Genomic DNA, 19038 nt, shown 5'->3' with positions numbered 1-19038 from the left:
CTAACGCTAAAAATAGCTTGACTCGACAGTGCGGTATCGTGGTACTTTGGATTCAATTCCGAATTAACGCACAAATTATCAATATTTCCGCGATATAAACAGCGCGCAATTGCAGAAAGAGGAGGCGGCGGCGTGACGGAGCGCGAGCGCGTGTTGCTCGCCCGTGCGCTCAACGGCGGCGGCGAGCAGCAGGTAGCCGTCGCGATGGAGAGTGCGCGCTGCTCGTGCGCTCTTGTCTCGACGTCGCTCGATAGCGGCGTCGTTCTAGTAGTGCCGCTTAACCTCCCCTAGCGTCGGTTTGCTCAGCTGATTCACACCAAAAATACACACGCGTGCACAATACCAAAAAGAAGAAAATTCAAGAAAATACTCAACCCAAACCGCATCAAATAGACTATACTTCCAAATCGTCCAAGACGACATCGTGTGTACACCTGGACCATCAACGGGTTATGTAATTCACGCAGCGTCTGAGACGATTAGTAGTGCAACCCACAACCATAACTTCTTCCGCCAAGTGACCCAAACGGAATATACTTACACATACTTACCTTCAAGCGCAACGTACAAATCTCAACAACTCTACAACTCCGCCACTTCCTATAACGAGCATTAAAATTAAAAGTTTACTTTGTTTGAACAATCATCGAAGCTCAATCACATTTTTTGAGGCTGTAGCCTCGCGCAGATGAATCCTTCGAACGTGCCAAATCATTGATGCTGTGCGTGCAACATTTGGGAAATTACCGCCGTGGAAGAGTTTGTGTATTCACAACGTGACTGGATTTTATTGATGGAGTGTTTAAAAACGCATTAATGTGCGACGCGCTGAGAAATGGTCGCAGGAGCTAGGTGCTAAGGATAAATGATGGTTTTGACCATTGCGTGCGGAGCATTTTGACGGCGAGCGAAAAATCAACGAAATTTTCGGCGATTTCTTTGGATTCGTAAGCGGATTTCGAGCGTGTGTCGCGGGCCGTCGGAGCGCGGAATCAGTGACGTTTGGCGAGCATATTGAGTGTGTGTGGAGAAGATGGTGTGCTGGTGAAAGGTGCTCCGTGCGGCCTGAAGGGCCCCGCGACTCATCCGTCACCATCAGCAACAAACTGCCTCACCGTGCGCGTACCGGCGGGGCTAGTTGCCAAAGCCGGACATGTGCCCCCCAATGGGGGAACCGCCGCCGAGGAGAAAGCCTCCCTACCGGTAATGATTCAATAATGATTCATTTGTGATCAACACGTTTTACTACCATTTGCAAAATGATTGTTTAAGTGCTTTTTTATTTAACCCACGATAAAGGACACTGGTTGAAATAAAATTTGTAATAATGAGAAGTAAGATACTCGTATTCTGTGTGGAACAATTTTTGGTGAAAATGTTAACAGAAAAATTTGAAAAAAGCAAATTTTTGATATTTTTTTCGGAAATTTTAGAGTTTTTGGTTTTTAGCTATTGGAATTTATTGTTTAAAGTTATGAAATATATAGCAAAAGGATTACTATAATAGTTTCTTATAAAGTTGATAGTTTTTTTGAGTATTTAGGTTGAAAAAACAAATAAAATTGCAAAATATTTGACATTTTATTGCAAATTTTAGGGTTTTTGCACTCGTATTATGCAAATTCAGCTTTTCGGAATAATAAAATGTATGCCAAGGTATAAATATGCAAATTGCTTATCTATTTTGATCATTTTTTGGGACTTAAAATGGAGAAAACAAAGAAAATTACGAGTTTGGGAACAAATTTTTGACAATTTTTTTCAATTCGAGCTAGTAATTTATAATTTAATTTTTGGAAAATTTTTTTGGTGAAATTTATAGAAAAACAGTTAAGTTCTCTTTTTTTTCGAAAATCTCAAAAAATAAATTAAAATATCGTTAAAATAAGTTATTTATTTGAATACTGCTGTTTTTATGTGGATCTACAATGGAAAAAGCAAAATATTTTAATATAATCGCAAAATTACTGATTTTTCTTTCAAATTTGACACTTTTTTAGTCTAGTTTTCTAATTTTTTTGAAATTTTTTGATAAAAACACACAGAATTTTCACATTTTCATACTTTCATCAATTTGTTTTTATCCAAGATTATTCCAATCACATCTAAAGGAATGAAACATGCCGATATATATTATACATCTGAAAATATTTCATTTTGCGCCGAGGCTCGCGAGAAATTCATAAATTCCTGTACTCATTGAAAGCGGGACGCGCATCGCACATCAATGGCATCGTAATGCCTCTCGCCATAGAAACTGTATAAAGTCTGATTCTATTTTTAGTGGAGGCGCGCTTCGCGAACGTTCACTATTTGCCCATATTGATGTGTACGCGCGTCGCGACGCTTGCACATGCTCGACGCGGATTTGTTTTAATGACGTACGCACGCGAGCCGTTCCGTAATTTGTTTATACGATGTTCGGTCAATCGCGTTTTCAAGGCGTGCATGTGTGCGTGCAATGCATCATGCATCAATATTAATGATGTTCCATTCTGCGATGGCCGTAATTTTTCCGAATGTGATTTGCTTACTCTTGTACCTCGCTCACGCCGAGCGAGAACGCGCGCGGCAAAAAACTCGCTCGCCTTAAAAGTTTTAATTGGTTTTCCGAGACGCGCCGAAAGGACCGTCCGGCCGTTCGACGCACAGAAGTTTTAATTTAAATTAAGCACTCGGCGGAAAGATTTTTGCTTTCTTTTATGTGCATTATGTACGCGAGGTTTTTTTCATTTGGCGTGAGTTTTTATGGGTGCGTTTTGTTGTATTTTTACCATTAAGATGTCATTACCTACATCTTTTAGGGCTTAAAGATTTTATGCATTTTTTGCAAGTTTCTTTTTGCAAAGAGTAATTTGAAAAAGAAAAAACGTTGAAAAATTGAATTTTTCGCAATCTGCGTGTGTTTTTGCAATTTTTCTTACAAAAATAAATATTACGCAAAAAAGTCTTAATAACGCTTGAAAAAATGATAAAAATATTATTTATTTATATTTTACGTATGTTTTTATTATTTTTCTTTACGATTTTATGAATATTTTACATTTTTTGCTGAAAACGAAAAAATTGCAAACAATTTGACAATTCATTAAAAAATGTGTTTTTTTTTAGTTTTGAGTGAGTTTTCCTAGTTGTGTTTTTTGTATTTTCACTAGAATTGTTAATATCTTAATTTTTTTCTATTTTATGCATTTTATGCATTTTCAGAACCTTTTCATAAAAAAATAAATAATACGCAATATCAAAACATAAAACCCGCTGGAAAAAATTCAAAAATTTATAATTCCCAAATAACGTGTCAGAAGTGGTGAAAATCGTGAAAATATTTACCCAATGTTTGAAAAATGTGATCCGCCCTACTAAAACTAGTCCGCCGGCCGCTATCACCGCCAGCAGAAAAAAAGTTGCGCAAACAACAAAACAATTAAAAGCCTCGCATAGTTGGGCGATACATCACTCGAAACGCAGATCCGCACGCTGGCGCAGTGGGTGGCGGCGGGTTGCGAGAGAGGCAGGCGGTTATTCATTCTGCACATTTGCTTTTTCAGTCAAAACTTCCAGTCGGTTCGTTCCGATTTACGCTTTCGATTAGATTTTACGTGGTGCGCGCGGGGTGGTGGCGGGTGGTGGCGCGGCACACGGCGCCCGTTCACCTAAAATGGAAGTCCGCGAACTGCGCGTGCCCGACCCCATGGGTTTTCCAACCGACATTTTCCGCCATCGCTGTCGTTACTATCGCGCCCGCACGCCGCCGATCTGAATGCGAAACGGGATGCTGCGCGCCGCCGCCGCGCGAACAAAGCGCGTCATTTTCATTTTCATTTCCATAAAATCGACACACAACACGCCGAGCGCACATGGCATATGTGCCGCACCTTTATGTACGCACCGCGGGGCTAGATGCAGATTGTTTCATGCGATATGCGCCGAAATTTTGACGCACGCAGCACTTTTCCACGAATATTCGGTAACAAACAAGATTTTTCCTCGAAAAATAGAGTTGATTGGGTTTTGTTGAATAATATTAATTATTTTTGGATAATTCGGAGAAGAAAAATCACAAATGATGCAATTTTTCATTATTTTATTTTATTTCTGGGAAAAATTTTAATGAAATTTATAGAAAAAAAATTTAATTTTGAAGGCAAAATGATTTCTTGCATATTGAAGCGATTAACAAAGACTTTGTGATTCAATAATTGCAAAAAGTATATTAAATTATAGTTGAATAAGTTATTTATCTAAATATTTCAGTTTTTATGCAAATTTAAAACGGAAAAAAAAATTTCAGTTTAAATGAAAAATTGTAAGTTTTACTTATGAAATTTAACAATTTTTCATAAGAAAAAATCATAATAAATTATATTTTACTAAATAAATACAAAAATATGCTATTTATAACACAATTCATTAAAATAAATCAATATTTCTACCACATTTTCCCCTGAATGGAACAAAATACAAACATTTATAAATAAACACAATATCCAAGGTAAAATAACAAGAAACTAATTTAATCCCTGAGTTCTTAGTTTTGTTGAAGCATAATGTTAAATGTTAAACGCAGAGAATAAATTATTCAAGAGAGTTGCGCTATTTTGCCATTTCACCATCTCGAATTGTGTATTTCAGTGTGTGTGTGTTGTGTATTTATTGCGTGCGCAAGCCACAATTAATTGCATAGCAAATTGGAATACTTAGCGCTATAATATAAGTGTCAAACCCTCGTCAACAAAAACGCGCACAGCGAGCGCGCGCGCGAAAACGCACGTCGACAATACAAAATTGAGCCAATGAAGAAGACGTCGGGACGCGCACATGTGATGCGAAGTGATGCGAAGTCGAAAAGTTATTACGGCACGCACGCCTCGCCGTATCATACGAAATTAGTAGGAAGTCGTAAAACGGAAAAGTTTCTAATTGAAAACAATGAAGTCGTTTCCGGCGCGAGCGAAAGCGCGGAGTGAACTTTAATGTTCAACTTGCAATTCGAAACAACAAGATCATGATGGAAAAACGAACTCGGTCTATGTATAAATATGAGTATTATATGCAACTCATTTCACGCTAAATTTTACTTTCAAAGAAAACTCGATATTTATTAAGTGAGGTTAGGTTTTAAACACGCACTTGTGATAAAATACAATTTATTGCAAGAAAGTAGATTTTTCTTGTGTAGGTGAAAAAGTAATGTGGATTTGTTTTTATTATGAAATATTAATCAATTTGAACTGATTCGAAGAAGAAAAACAGAATAAAATGTAAATTTTTTAAATTTTGGAAAAAATTTTGATGAAATGAATGAAAAAAGCTTCAATTTCTTAGTTAAAAATATTTATGTGTACTATATGCAACCAATTATACACTAAGCATTTATTCCAATGAAAATTTGATAGTTTTCAATAGAGGTTAGGTTTTAAAACACGCCATCTTGTTTAAAAATAACAAACTAAATGTTTCATGTGCAGGTGGGCGAAAATCCATCAATTGCAACCATTTTCTCTGAGTGTTGGAAGCTGTAAATATCTGTACTTTAAACTCTGTCTAAAAATACGAAAAAAAGCACGCGAAACGAGCAAAAACTGCTTGAAAACGCATGAAAAGAATAGTTTTTGGTGTTTAACATTTGCGCAAGCGTGTTTTCGGAACAAAATAGCGCCCGTTTTGCAATATTCGACATTTCAACGTGATGTAGAACACCTCGGCGTTTGAATGTCGCAATCGAATATGCTAAACATGCAAAACACACACCCGAAAAAAAATCCACCATTTTTGTTCGGCATGAACAGGATAAAACGTAACATTTGGCCGGCCAAACAAACACATATGCGTCTGCGGCTGGTTCTTGTGTTGTGCACGAATGCCGGCGACTTTTTACACCGTTTGCAGAGAAACGCGAAGGTGCCGCTCATGTGCTATACTTCTCTCTATATCTATGTGTGTGAGTGTGTTGCTCGCGAGAGGCTAAATAAAGACGCTTGTCTATTCGAAATGGTGTGGAGTATTTTTAGCGCAAAGATAAAACAGCAGCATACTAATACACGCGCGCCGTCCGCGTCGGTTTGGAGGGAACGGTTAAGTGAACAGCGGTCAGGTTACATGATGCATTCGTAACATGAATAATTCAAATGTGGATCGCGTCGACCATTCTACATTCAGCGTACACAACATCCACTCCGAGTACCTACATACACATCGTCCGTGGGCACATATATTTTCCAACCGGGAAAATCTAGTCGAAGCGTTTTTTCGGCTTTCGAAGCTGTTTTTTTTTGTTTTCGAGTTTAGAGTAGGTAAAGTGATGAAAAATTCAAGTATTGAAGGATTGAAAACAGCGAGGATGTAAATGTTTTGCTCGTTAGGTGGTATTTAGACTGCGAAGAATGGTGAAAACGGCAGCGACATGATAAAAAGGACGATTTTCTGCTTTAAATTGGAGTGGACAAGCGAGTCTTGTGCAATTTTTGTTCTTTGCAAGGAGAATCTCTACAAAAGCTTTTGTTACGAATCTCAAATCTCACATCTTGACTTGAAAGTTTTTTTTTGTCAGTTTCTCTTTTTTAAAGTCTAGTTACACTGGTGTAGTTGATGAGTTTTGAATTAGAGTTTCAGTTATTAATTAATTACGCACGAACTAATCAGGTTATTTGCACAATTTAATCAAAAATCTGTTTGGGATTAAATTATACATCGCATGATAGAAGCAGTTGATTGATAACAGTGTTTAATTAAAAGTTACAAATCAATTTCGAAGTATTTTACGGTTTAATTGTAAAACAATCATTAATTGTTTAAATCGTTTTAAATATTAATGGAATATTGAAACTTTTTGTTCTATTGGTTGTAGAATTTAATTGGGATGGCGTATGATGACGAATTTTGCTTATAAAACAGATATTTTTGCCGAAATTTTTGAATTTGTTGGTAATAAGTTACATTTTTCTTTGAAATTTTGAAATTCGCGCCTTTACCCCTTCTTTGTGACATCAAAGTTGAGTTTAAGTGAAGGGAAGTGACGTCAGTGTTGAGTTGTGTGCTCTGATTGGTGTTTTACAAGACAATTTTTTAAATTTTTTCTTAAATAATCTTAAATTACTCGCTTAATAAAAAAGAAACCACGTGTTTTGTTTAAAATTTCTTTTGTTTTATTAAATAAATAACCAATTTTAGTGATTTCTAGTGATAATCAACATGATTATTATTTCTAATTATTAAAATTCATGGCAAAACACGAGAAAAATGATTAAAACTCAAAAAATCTCAATTTTTCAATGAAATTACCCTGAAAAAATGAATTTACTCAGTAGAAAAAATAGCTTTATGAAGTGTTGAAAAGTGCAAAATGTAATATCTGAACATCCAACATCACACACGCGGAAATCTCGCTCTTGCGCTCGCCGAAAGCCAGCAATTCAGTAACGCGCGAACGCGCCGCCGACTAATTCGAATGCGTTATTCGCTTTGATGTTTGCTAATTATGTGCGAAAGGGGTGCGTGCGAATGTGAATTAATTAGGGCGGCGCAGAGGCGTTTTAAAAAAATTAGCCGCCGCCGCCGCCGCCGTCCGGAAAAGAGCTGACGGAGCTGACGGTATGTGCTGCCAGCCATCGGCTGGCGTTTAATGGAATTAGCATGCAATTGGATGGCGCGTCGATCCGTTCGGTTCATCGGCGTTTCACTAATTTCGCAAAAAGTCACTTTGACTTATTCACCCGCGCCAGCGATAGGAAATAATTAATGATCATTAGCAATTGGGCTCAATACTGATTAAAATGGTTATTATTTATTATTAAGGAAAATACACGCGGCTGGAGAGTGGGATGGACATGGATATTTTGCGATTTGGTCATAAACTGAAATTATTCATGCGTGACTCATTTACGCTTGTAAATTTGGATGCGCACATGTTGGCGAAGATCTCGGCGGCTTGACATTAGTAACTTGAATTATATTTAATGCACTCAGATGTGAGCCATCTTAGTAAAACGCGAAAAACATTGCATTGCATTTGCAAAATATTCCACATCTTTTGAGAGTATTATTTGTATGAGATAGGGAATTAATTTAAGAAAGATATGGTATTTTTGCCAAAAATGTGCGGTTAATATTTTTGGAGATATTTCAGTTTTTGCAATTTTTTGCATTTTTTCCAAAAATTAGAATTAAATCTCAAAAAATAGCAAAAACACAAAAATTGGACTGATACATCAATATTTCAAATAGGAAAATTTAATTTTTCTTATTTTTTGTTTTTAATTTAATTTTTTCGTTTTTACGGTTGAAAAAAATGTTTTGCAAAAAAATTATAATTTTTTTCAAATCAAAATATTTTTCGATTATATTGTTTATATGTAAAAATAACTTGTAATTATTTGCCATTTTCCAAACAAAAGCTGCAATTTACAAAAGTCCAAAGTTTTTCAAAAATAATTTTTTTGGTTGTCACTTGTGTAATACCAAAACACACTCTTAAATTGATGAGAGAATACAGCAAACATAACAAATGATTGATCATACAATGATCGCACGTCTATCAACTCAATTTATCAATGTTATCGTCTGGAGTATTTTTTAACGTTTTTTTTTCTTTTCTAAATTGCTCTGCGACGTCTGCGTCGAGAAGTGAAAATAAAAACGCGTTAATCTGGCGTTCGTTGCTCGGCCGGCTCAACGAGAAATCCAAATACAACAGGAACAGGTGCACAATTTGGATATCAGATAGTTAACCCAGTTTATCACGCACACGACGACGACCCAGAATAGGTTCGGCTGCCAAAAAATGCGACGCGACGCGCACGAAACCAAGAGACAGACGCGGCGCGCTGAGTCATAACGACCAAAACCGAAATCGAGTAAAGCAACGAGCGTGTAAGGCGAAAAAACAAATGGTAATTGAACGTAAAGCCGATGCCATCATCATCACCATCATCTCTCTACGTCTGCGCCATGCAATGATTGTTTGTGTGCGCGCGGCGCTTGAGTGTTTTTAATTAAAAGTAACTTTTTGATGTTGGATGTTGTGAAAACAGCCTTGGGAAACAAATAAAAGACACTTAAATTTTAGTTTGATGTTTCACACATACACAGAATGTGTGTGGTATTGTTTGCTTCCGTCTTGGAAAAGTTGCGCACGTGCTGAAAAAGCTCGCGCCGTTTAATTCTATATGCGCGCGCAAAACTCAAGGCGGACATAAATTGCATTTGAGTCAAGAAAAATAAGACATAAATTTTGCGCCAAGCCCCAGCCCAAGCAGAGCTATTTGAAAAGCTAGTGGGCGTCTTTTATTATCCTCGAATGTGTTTTTATACAAATATTCTATACAGAGCGTTCCAACTTTACGGCCGCGTGCGTTTAAATCTACAATAACGCAAAGTGAATTTTATTTTCGAGCCACTTTACTCCCAATGTATACGACGTATACGTACATTCACACACGATGATGTGAAGAAGTTTTTATTATTTTTGGATACGAATAAAATGTATGGCATTATTTTTGCTGCTCGGCGCGGGATTTAAATAAATTCCACTTTATTTTGCTCTTAAAAATTGAAAAGGAAATGTATCATGAGTTAATGATGGAAATTATCTCAACAAGTACAAAGGAATTAAATTTATATGAAAATATAAATTTTATGTTACGTATTACGAGTGGAAAACAATGATTTATGTGCCCAAGCGTGTAATGTGTGACTTTTAACGCTTGTGGCGTTGAAAACAGTGTTTTCGACACTTGGACCAAGAAAATGTGTATTACAGGCGTTTTTTATGGAAAAATATATTAACAAATGATTTATAAGATGTCACAGGCCTTTGTTACTTGTTTTGCGTCGAATATTTATTAATTCTTGGATTTTGTTGAACTTTATTTGACGGAAGCTTTTGATTAGGCTTTAATCTATGCAAAAGAAGAACAATTAAATATCTTGTCATCTTAATCCACTTGAAATGTTGTTTGTTTAATATATTTTTGACATTTGGTCAGATTAAACTCTTGAAATGTGAAAAACAACAAAAGAAACTTTTTTTTTAAAAATTTAATTTTTTTCCTGTTTTACTCAAAAATAACAAAAACAAAATAAAAATTTGTGCTTTTTTGTCAAAAATATTCAAAAATGTTTTTATTAAATCTTATCCAAATTGTGAAATGAAATAAACACAAAATCTCCATAGATTTACGCGCGCACATCATTGAAAAAAACACGAAAACCCGGAACAAGACATTATGACGCGCATTTCTAATGCAAACGTCCCGGAATTGTCGTGAAAACGCAGAAATAAACTAGCGGCACGCCGAAAGAATAAGCGATGGCAACGCGCGCGCCACACAAACGTGATCAAAATAAATATTGGTGCTTCTATGAGCTGCGCCCTAGCTTAGGAGTATCGTTTGAAAAATAAAGCGAAGTAAAAGTAGAAAGGACAAAACGCGTCGCGAATGAAAGTAGGCTGGAGGCGGCGGCGGTGACGAAGGGGCGCGTAGGAGACAAAGGAGGGAAGCCGCAAGTTAACTCGCCACCGCCGCGAGGGCAAACACGCTTTCTATATAAAATAATTCCGATTACTCTCTGATTCCGCCAGTGTCGTGGCTTTTTATCTCGGAAAATAGAAACAACAAGGAACAAGGATTATCTGCTTTCAAGAAAAACCTCCGTACACGTATACATTATGTATTATTTATTATTTATCTAGCGAAATATGTTCATGTCATATTTCGGAAAGTACGTTAACTGTTTATCATCTCGTTGTGGTGCTTCAAGGCCCTGCTAATGGCCTTGCAAAAATAGATTATAAAGGAATCCACTCGTTTCCGGCACAAATAGAAGTCGTGTCGAAAATTCGACTTGCGTCGCTGATGTAATTCGTCTTGGAAAACGCGGCACTTGTTCTATTATGGCGCTGGAGAGATTGACGCCAACGACAGCTGATTGTGTGATAAAATTACACCGAGTTTCGGCCTACTCGCTGTCACGCCGAATCGTACATTCTTGCGCGCGTGCGTTCATATGACATCAAAAATAAAATTACATCGAGAGTTGCGTGCGCCAGCGATCTGTCGAGGAATTCATGTGTGTAGAAAGCTGTGAATTGTTCTCTAGTAATATATTGTGGCTCTAACTCAAAATTACGGAAATTATATTTAGTTAATGAAAGATTTACGAGATTAAAATTTATTTCAGTGGAAAATTAACCTCAAATTTTGGAAAACGTCAATTTTAGGGGTTATGCTAACTCAACAATGACGTCACAATTTATACTAAGTGTTTTAGAACAAAGTTTCAAAGAAAAATGTAATATTTTACTAAATAAATAATTTTTTTTGTCAAAAAATCGAGAAAAACGAGAAAAAAATTCCAAAAGCAATTATCGTCTGAAATAAGGTAAAAATAAAATGTTTTCCGCTCTAGGGCGATAATATATTACATTTTAAAACTAGAAAACAATGAATTACCAATACAATCAAATTAAAACCCTAAAAAAATAATCATAAAATTTTTTTTGTAAGATTTCAACTTGTCTCAGCCGACAGAGATAATTTGCAAGATGAAAATGCACTCCCCTTTGCCGATTTACAGCGCGCCTGCAAACTTTTATGCATCGTAATATTTGTCTGAAAGATGTGCTCCACAAATGGCCATCACGCAGGCGGCTAGATGGGCTAGACGACGAATTGGGTTAATGGGCGCGCTATATATAAAATTGGCGGATAAAATTTTTACGGCATATCGAAGCGCGCCCGTAAATCATGCGCCATGATGACAACTGCACACGCGGCCAGTGCGAAAACAATGTCTGCGCGCACGTCTCGCGGCGATCGTCAAACGTTCGATCAAACACAGTAACTATCTGTAAAATCGAATCGTATCCTTGAAATCACTCCACATTCAGCGGTAAAACTCAAATAAGTAAGCTGTGGCTAATGATTGTAGATATACGCACGTTCAACTTCTTTGTGACACTTTTGTGACATTAGCAACAATTGAAGCAAGTACACACAGAAAAAACAGGTTATCTATCATCCGGTGAGTGCTGGTGAGACGGCATAACAAATATTTTATTCTTTCGACTCGATTTTCATTACAAAGAAAATGATAAGTGTAGCTTTGAAGCGGGTGCATTCAGCGCGCGAGTGATTTATGTCCTTTTCGTTTTGACATCCACCGCAGAGGACGAAACGGACTCCCCGGAACACACGCATTGTATTCTCGCGCAGGCGAATAAAATTTGTTTTCAATGTAAACACGAATACATCACTTTTCGAGCGCGCCAAGAGCCAAGACTACACGTTTACCCCACTCACCTTTATTTTTAACAAGGCGCAGAGGGCGCGAAACAATGTGCATGCGCGCGGAAATAAAAATGAAAAATACGCAAAGCAAACAACCGGGGCCGCTCTATCGTCAACTTTTACGAGCGCCACTCATGAAGTTCCTCCATTCCATCTTTCGTACACCAGGAGTGCACGGGACTCTCTGGCCAACTTCGCTCCACTCGTCCTAAAGCGGCGGCTATTAATATACAAGTCATGAAAATGTTGTAACAGCTGATAGTGATAGTTACAAGTCGAAGGATAACGAGGATTTAGCGCTGTTGTTGTTCGTGAACCAGCAGCCGAATGAATAATGAATATTGTTATGTGTCCTTTCGCGCAGCGTGTAAACAAAATAAAATTAGTTGTACGCTTGGCGAATTTTCCGTACGCCAGCTCAAAATAGCGCTTTATGTATAATAAATAAATTGTTATTGTGAGCGATGCGCCTTTGAGCGCGCTCACAAAGCAAACTCCCGAGAAGAGCCGAGTAGCGTTGCTCAATTTTACTACGATTATATTTTAATGGCGCAGCGCAAACGGTTTGTATTATTCAACATTGTTGAGAAGAAGCGGGGCCATTATTATGATTCTGGCGTGGTGCCATCGCGCCGGTTGGTTTTTGGACCTGCGCCGTGGAAATGCGCGCCTTTCGAGTCGAATGCTAATATGTATTCCATTAATTAAGACTACAAACTAATGTACGGAAGGAGAGAAAAAAAAAATGCGCGCGCGGTTTTCAGAACTTTTGTTGCGTCATTCCGCGCTCTAGTTCTAATTTAGTTTTCGCCTGAGATGTGGGAATGGCAAAGACAAGACGATTGTTTGATGAAGTTTTCCTGCAATTAGTTAAATGACTTTTCAACACTAATTAGGAGAACAACTTGCGGAGGAATTATTTAACTATTAGTGTGAAAACAAATACTGATAACTTAAGACGGGGTTTTGTAGCACAATAACGACAAGAAAGTGTTTTTTAGCGTTTTTAAGATTTTTTTATAAAATTTTAAAATTATTTGTTATTTTTTAATTTTAATAGAATATTTAGTATCAAGTGCGCTAAATGGCACTTTAACAACACCCCGTGACTAAAACCCGTGACTAAAGTACTTTAGTCACATCCTACCACTTTTAGTGACTCAAAACCGTAGACAAATAGACAAACAGAATTTTATTCAAAAATTTTCAAATAAAAACGTCCGAAAACTAAATACTTTAGTAGATTATGAATTAAACCATTTTTTCGCAAAATTTCAAAATTTAGTTTTGTCTGATTTTGAAGATATTAAGTTAATTTTGTAATTTTTGACTTGAAAGTATATAGCCAGCAGTAATTTTTCAATTTGAACATTAAAATGAATAACAGCCCAATGAAGCTCGAAAAGCCCCGACCCATAAAATGTTCATTAAACTCCGATGAAACGAATCGTTGCATCAAAACAGCATCCCGACTCCGACGCCACGCTCCATCGCACGCAAAACATGCTCGAAGCATTTTACTAGCACTACGCCATAACATCGTAATAAGACCTCGATCCCAACGCGGACGCGGATTCGCTCGGCGCTCTTGAACAAAGTTAATAGGTGTCCGGGATTTCCTCGGCGCGCACGGCCTTTTCGTTTGTCTAATTTTCGTGTTCGCAACGTTTATTGTGCGCGCCGCCCTCGTGCCCTCCTGCCCCGCGCACTTACATAATTTCGTACGCGTATATATGCAATGCAACCCCGGCCCGGAAAGGGTGGCTTTTCCTCTTGTGAGGAAAAAAAGCAGACGCAAAAAGGCCAATTCATTCTCCCCTATTTAAGCCGCGCCGGCTCCCTTTTTACAATTTATTTGCATTTGAGTGGAAGCGAATGGCGCCCCGTTCGTTAACAAGGGTACACAATTCCGATTCGGGCGGCTGGCCTAATTAAGATTTTAATGTTTTAACTTTTCACTTTGGCCGCCCCCGGGGCCGGAGCACAGCCATTTAATTCCGGTCGAATTTGGAGAAAGTTAAACACGAGACACGTTCAATTTTATTATTAATGATTAATAACTTTATTTTTAAATATATAGGCAGGTTTATATTTTGTTTGTTTTGTGAGTTTTGGTGTGAACTGTGAACTGTGAACAACGCAGTCATAAAAATTCCGCTTGGAGCGGCGTTATTCATTGTGATGATTAAAATCGCAAGGGACTTCTTCGCAGGACTCTTCGTGAGTTCAACTGCGTGACATTAATTTTTATTGTTCTTCAACTTTTTTGTTTTTATGACATTGACGATGTGATAATGTTATAATATAAAATAACTTATATAAAAATCCAAAAAAATAATTTTTGCAAAAAACTTTTTTGATGTTTTTTTTTGAAAAAAAATATTATAACTTTTTTAATACAATCGAAAATTAATTTCTTAATAATAGAGTATATTGGTTACTGTTGTACATTTAATATTTTCGGAGATATTCAATTTTTTGCAAAAAAATCTAATTTTTTTCAAAAACTTTTGTAAATGGAAAAAATCGCCAAAAACACGTTTTTTCTCTTTTCTATTTTTGTTTTTTATTTAATTAAAAACTACAAATTTCTTTATTCTGAAAAATACTAAAAATAACGACAAAAACATTATTTTAATTAATTTGCTTGTTTTTGCAAATTGATGATATTTTTAAAAATCCACACCAAATTTCCAATTTTATATTTATTTGTAATCATCAATGCATATAGACCTACTTTATACATGTCACCAACATCAAACAGAGTCAATATAGTTTAAAACCCAATCTAAAAATTTAAATATTCAAAAATTGAATTTTTATAAAATAAACACGACACTATATAATATGAAACTATTTGTTCCCTATGATGACAGATAATTATACGTTGACTGACAAGCACAGGTACGTTCAACACTGGCTGAAGTTGAAAGTTAAATTAAAATATGTATTTTCAATTTGAAAAATGTTTCATTCTCTGCATCCTGCGCCGACATGTTATTGAAAACGTGGCGAATAATATGAACTCGTTTTGGACGTTTCAATTTGGTGCACTTTAGAGTCAAATTTAATTTTAATTAACATGCTATTTCCCAGCGCGCGTACACGACGAGGAGGAATGGAAAGATGAAAGCATGAAAATAGAACATGGCGGTATAAAAATTACCGGAGGGCCGTTAACAATACACGCCCGACTGTAATAACCGGCTGAGGGGCTGGGGGCAGCGGCATGGGCACATTGTTATTACGCTTTCATCCTATGTAAGCATTCGGTACGCGTTTCAGTAATTCGCCATGTGTATACGGAATATGTTGTCCGCTGCTGCCGTGGCGATAAAGCGCGCCATGAAGAAAATTGAAGTAAAGCGATACAAGCATTTAATAACGCGCGCGCACAAGAGCAATAACAATATACACGCCCGGGCAATTTCAATTTCGCGTAACTATATATCGCATTAATTTTTGAAGCGCGGCAGAGGAGGCGGCGCCGCGAGAATGTTTTCTAAGATGGGTGGGTGAATGTTATTGCTGTGCGATCGTAGTTTTCGGCTTACGTTGCGCGGCGCGGTGTTATTAGGACCGACGATGATGATGTGCACATGAAAAATTGCGCCCGTTTGCTCTGAGAGGAGGAGCGGCGTGTGAGAAATGTAAGCGGAAAGTGGACGAAAGCGATGCGGAAAAGGGAATCGCGAAGAATGGGCGCGCGCGCTGGGTGCGGAAAAAAAGCGCCGTCGAGCGCAATCGTGAACGTTAATGTAAGAAAATAGGGCCGAATGCTCTTCAGGACGCGCCGGCGAGAGGGTGGCAACGGGCGCGGCGCGTTTTAATGGTCCGGAAACGCGCGCTACCGCTCCACGGGTTCCAGCAGCCACCTGAAAGCTCCCGATTTTTCCACCGGCATCACTCCGTACGAATGTGAAATTCCACACGTAATTCATTTTCTCGGAGAGAATCGAGCGCGAGGCGCGATTCGACGTTTGGCTCATAACTCACAAATTGAAAAATGAAATTACGCCACGAATCAAAGTACCCACCGGTACTATTACAATCATCACTAGCGTCAAAATACGCCATTTTGAAAGTATATATTTCAAACATATCACATGTGAAATTATAATTTAAAAACCGTGGTGAAATTTATTAAAATAGTAGAAAAATCTGTCGAAATATTTCAGCCTCCACACATATTCTGGGATCCTAATACAAAGAGTCAATTTTTGATGAATTTTAAAGCATGACTTCCGTTTTTGGCTTGAAATGAAAAGCTTGAAATGATTTTGAATATTAGGATAGCAGAATGTGCGAGGAGGCTGAAATATTTTTACCGATCTTTGCACGAATTTGTAAATTTCGCTGAGGTTTCTATGTATTTCAGAGCAATATTGTTCGAATAATTCCCTTAACAAGCAATTAAAAACTGCTTATATCTTGCGAACAAAAGGTCCAATTCAAAAGATGTTTGCATTGACTTGTAGTTCACTAATTAGACTTTTAAATGGTTATCATGTTGTCCTTTTAAACAGACCGGAACTGTCCTAAAAACTGTTTTAAAAACTCCTACGATTTGCAAAAATTATAAACATGCTCACAAAAACGGTCTATATCTTGGGAACCAAAGGTCCAATCGCAATGAAAACTTCTTTATTTAATAGTGGAAGAGTGGTCCTATTATATTCTATACATTAAAACTCCCTGAAAAGCTTAAAACAGCCCTTAAAATGGCATTAAATCTATGCATATTTTGACAATTTCAAAAAGACGTGGTAGAAAATACCCTGTATCTTGCGAAGCAAAAGTCCAATCGTAATGCAGTACATAGCATTTTGTAGCGAAAGAGCATACCTTTAATTCAGCATAACTTTAAATATTCTAAAAGGCTTTAAATAGCCTTAAAACGGCCCCTCAAGTTAGTCATTTTAAAAACAGCCTGTATCTTGTAAATTAAGGGACCTATTTTAAAACAGTCTTTAACATCTTATAGAGAAAGAAATTTTCTTTTGTTTGATATATATTTTCATACCCCAGAAGAGCTAGAACAGTTTTAGATGTGCCCTTAAACTTAGTCATGTTATAAGAATTTTAAAAACACATGCTAGAAAACACCTTGTATCTAATAAACTAATGGTCCAATTTTAATGCAACTTACAAAATTTTATAATAGAAGAGTAGATCTTTTAATTTCTATATATTTGAAGCCCTAAGAGGAGTCAGAACAGCCCTAAATGTGCCTTAAAACTGTAACACTATTCAAAAATTGTCAAAACATACATATCACAATACTTACTATCTTACAAACCAAGAGCCCAATCTGAATGCAATTTTTAATATCTTACAGTGAAAGAGTTGCCCTTTAATTTGATGTAGCTGTCGAAGTTGTAAAAAGCTTATAACAGTCCCAAAAGCCATGAACAAAAAATTCGAAAGTAACAAAAATAAATCCAGCAAAAAAAGTTTCATATGCAAATATAACTGCGCCATCTGAAGCTCAAATATTAAAATTATTTCCCAAGACTTGAATTTATTAGGAAGCTGTTATCGTTTCGGCTGCTAAGTGTAGGCAGCCCAAGAAGAAAAAGACGAAGGTTAGAAAGTTGCGGGCAAAAGTTTGGATGCGGGTCGGATCGCTAGGACGTTGAGCGCAAGTTTGAGTGCTGGCGGTGGATAAGGACGCTTAAAATGACAACCAGGATCAAACACGAAGGGAGACGATATAAACGAAACCACATTATAGCAGAATTTACTGCCGGCAGATGTTGCCGCCCTATAAAAACGCCATAAACCGTGTTGCGCGAAGACTTAAATACGTCCTACAAATAACACACATTCGAAAATGCGCGCCACTGATTTATTTTGTTGTGTATGCTACTACAATACACGCCTTGGGACATAAACGCATCCACATTAGTCAAAAACTATAATTTTATAAGCATGCGGAAGTAGAAACATAAAACGCCAAACATAAAGTGTGCGGGGATTTAAAATGAAAGAGCGACGTTGAGATGACGCCACTTTGCATTCGTCCTGACGTTAAATATTCACGATTAACTCCATAAATCTTGCAAATCGTGAAACGTCTTCGGCGACATCTCGCGCGCACACTTTTATGTCGATGTGTATTTGATGATCCAGTGATGTGTCTCTGATGTTGTGCGTTTCTTTGTTCGCAGCATGATGGTTTAGCCGCTGAATCGGAACCAGCACCGAAGGACATGACAGCCGTCAATGCGGTAAGAAGCGTTTTTATCGTCGAGTATTTTCATACTCACAAATAAAGTCTTTTGTTTCATTTGACAAATTGACGAATGCAACTTTAATGCATCGTTGTTTTCATATTGTGTCGCGAGACGTTTCCGAAATGAAACATTCCACAACGTCTGCCAAGGCATTTCCATGTTTTCCACGATATAAATTTTTTTCCCTCCTCTCTTTGTTCGGCATTGTGTATTATTTAGTTTTATATTTTATTCCGTGATGCATTCGACGGCACAATTTCCCGTGAAGTTTTCTATGTGAACATAAGTCGTCGATTGATTTGTGTGTGGGTGTGTTTGTGGGGTTAAACCAAGTCTTAGACTTGTCGAAGTCCTGGTGACGTCGGTGGCGTCGGTTTTGCTCTCTCGCGCGTTGATCGAGTGCGCTTTATAGTCGTGCGATATGTTGCCGGCCGGCGGCGGCGCGTTTATTGACAAGCTGGGAACTGAAGAAAGTCCACAAGCACATTAACACTTTATATCCTGGCGCGTTCAAC

The 19038-nt window shown here is 37.4% G+C and overlaps 1 protein-coding gene across 1 annotated transcript in view; it reads left to right on the top strand.

The window, feature by feature from the left end:
• Window positions 1-210: 210 nt before the first annotated feature.
• The window catches only part of LOC135798387 (serine-rich adhesin for platelets), a 67700-nt gene continuing 48872 nt past the window's right edge, over window positions 211-19038 (top strand). The window contains exons 1-2 of the mRNA XM_065311227.1: window positions 211-1203; window positions 18458-18517. Of these exons, the coding sequence (XP_065167299.1) occupies window positions 18500-18517 (18 nt within the window). The 5' untranslated portion in view covers window positions 211-1203; window positions 18458-18499. The remainder of the gene's footprint in view (window positions 1204-18457; window positions 18518-19038) is intronic.

Source organism: Atheta coriaria, unplaced genomic scaffold, assembly GCF_025399875.1.
Source record: "Atheta coriaria isolate IRGN ID8LTWV9N9 unplaced genomic scaffold, Caltech_Dcor_3.1 hic_scaffold_9_pilon, whole genome shotgun sequence".
NCBI lineage: Eukaryota > Metazoa > Arthropoda > Insecta > Coleoptera > Staphylinidae > Dalotia > Dalotia coriaria.
Note: the sequence above shows the minus strand (reverse complement) of the source record. Positions and strands in the feature narration are given on the sequence as shown.